At 53.3% G+C, this 1,227-nt stretch overlaps 1 protein-coding gene across 2 annotated transcripts; it reads right to left on the reverse strand.

Annotated features, from left to right (window-relative positions):
- Positions 1 to 13: 13 nt before the first annotated feature.
- On the reverse strand, positions 14 to 1,042 carry LOC111670937 (cadherin-like and PC-esterase domain-containing protein 1). Of its 2 annotated transcripts, none has more exons than XM_023427920.2 (4): positions 943 to 1,042; positions 668 to 738; positions 348 to 534; positions 14 to 279 (listed from the first exon to the last, which is right to left on the reverse strand). In XM_023427920.2, the coding sequence occupies exons 1-4, from the start codon at positions 981 to 983 to the stop codon at positions 51 to 53; spliced, it is 528 nt and encodes a 175-aa protein (XP_023283688.1). In that variant the 5' UTR covers positions 984 to 1,042; the 3' UTR covers positions 14 to 50. The 2 variants fall into 2 exon arrangements, with proteins under 2 accessions (XP_023283688.1, XP_023283678.1); XM_023427910.2 differs by having other exon boundaries at positions 668 to 741.
- Between the last annotated feature and the right edge of the window lie 185 nt (positions 1,043 to 1,227).

Consider the following 1,227-nt stretch of genomic DNA (forward strand, 5'->3'; position numbering starts at 1 on the left):
CGTGTGTTGTACAGTGAGCACAGTGAGTCGTCTCCATGTTTTTTATCTCGTCATGATGACATCACATCCTCCCCACAGCCCAGCAGCCAATAGGAAAGCAGCTGACCTACCTGCACGAAGCTGCACATCACATGATCTCCAAACATGGGCAGACTTGGTCGGCTCTCGCGGTACATGTGGACTGTGTAGATCGTCATGACGATGGGCTGCGGCTCGGCGTCGTCCGTCACCAGGATGCTGATCCTGCTGTCGCCGAGGCCGACTGGGTAGTTTGCCATCCTGTGGACAAGAAACTTCAATCATCTGTGAGGGGGGACCCGGGGTCGGGGGTCAGGTCCTGATCTCACCTGGGTCCTCGGTGCTCGTCCAGGTGGACCCGGCAGACTGAGCTGACGGGCTCTGGCCGAATTCGAACCGTCACCGTGTCAAAGGTCACCTCAGCACGGTACTCCTTCACCCACGGGCTGAAGGGGGGAGTCAGGGTGAGGGGGGGGTCGGTGTAGATCTGTCTGAGGCGGGGGTCCACACAGGGACCTGACCCACACAGAGAAATCAACCAATCATAAGGCTGGATGGCAGGTACAGGGTGTATGACAGTCTGACATGATGCAGGAATAACTGCTGTCGTCATGGATACTGTATCACACAGATGAAGCCAGTGTCTCACCTTTATCTTCGGCTCCGCCCTGTGACGAGTACGCCGCTGACTCCTGATTGGTCAAAGCTCCCGTCCCATCACTTCTGTCAGAAACATGAGGTTTGTTAGTTTCTTCACAATAACAGGTTTACTTCCTGTTTGTAGAATGACTCACAGACTGCTGGAGCAATGAATCATGGGATGTTGTTCTGCTCTGAACATTTCATAAATAAAGCACTGTTACAGATGTTGCTCTCCAGATGTGACAGAAGCAGCTGGTTTGGGTTTCTCCTCATCATCCTCACCTGAAGCTGGAGTTCCTCTGGAGCTCGTAGTAACGGCTCATCCTGATTAGGAGGTCAGAAACGCTCAGAGAGGAGGAGGAGGAGGAGGAGGAGGAGGAGGGGCTGGGATACAGCTGCAGAGAAACAATAAATAGCATCAGACCAGGTGACTTCAGCTCCTCTCCAGGTGTAGTTCAAAACATTTGTATGAGTTTCAGGGATGTGCTGAGTTTTAAGGGGGTGGGGGCGTGATGGTGCAGCAGCTCCACCTTCAGGTGCTGAGGTGTATTTGTTGTGTCAGTGCAG

This window comes from Seriola lalandi, unplaced genomic scaffold (assembly GCF_002814215.2).
Source record: "Seriola lalandi dorsalis isolate HSWRI2012SDOR001 ecotype SW California unplaced genomic scaffold, Sedor1 jcf7180002006339, whole genome shotgun sequence".
Lineage (NCBI taxonomy): Eukaryota > Metazoa > Chordata > Actinopteri > Carangiformes > Carangidae > Seriola > Seriola lalandi.

Excerpts from the sequence above, each read along its gene's own strand:
- LOC111670937 (XM_023427910.2), bottom strand. The coding sequence starts at position 983 with ATGAGCCGTTACTACGAGCTCCAGAGGAACTCCAGCTTCAG. Across the intron at positions 742-942 it reads CAGAGGAACTCCAGCTTCAG|AAGTGATGGGACGGGAGCTT; the intron begins GTGAGGATGATG and ends TGTTTCTGACAG. Across the intron at positions 280-347 it reads GACGAGCACCGAGGACCCAG|GATGGCAAACTACCCAGTCG; the intron begins GTGAGATCAGGA and ends TCTTGTCCACAG.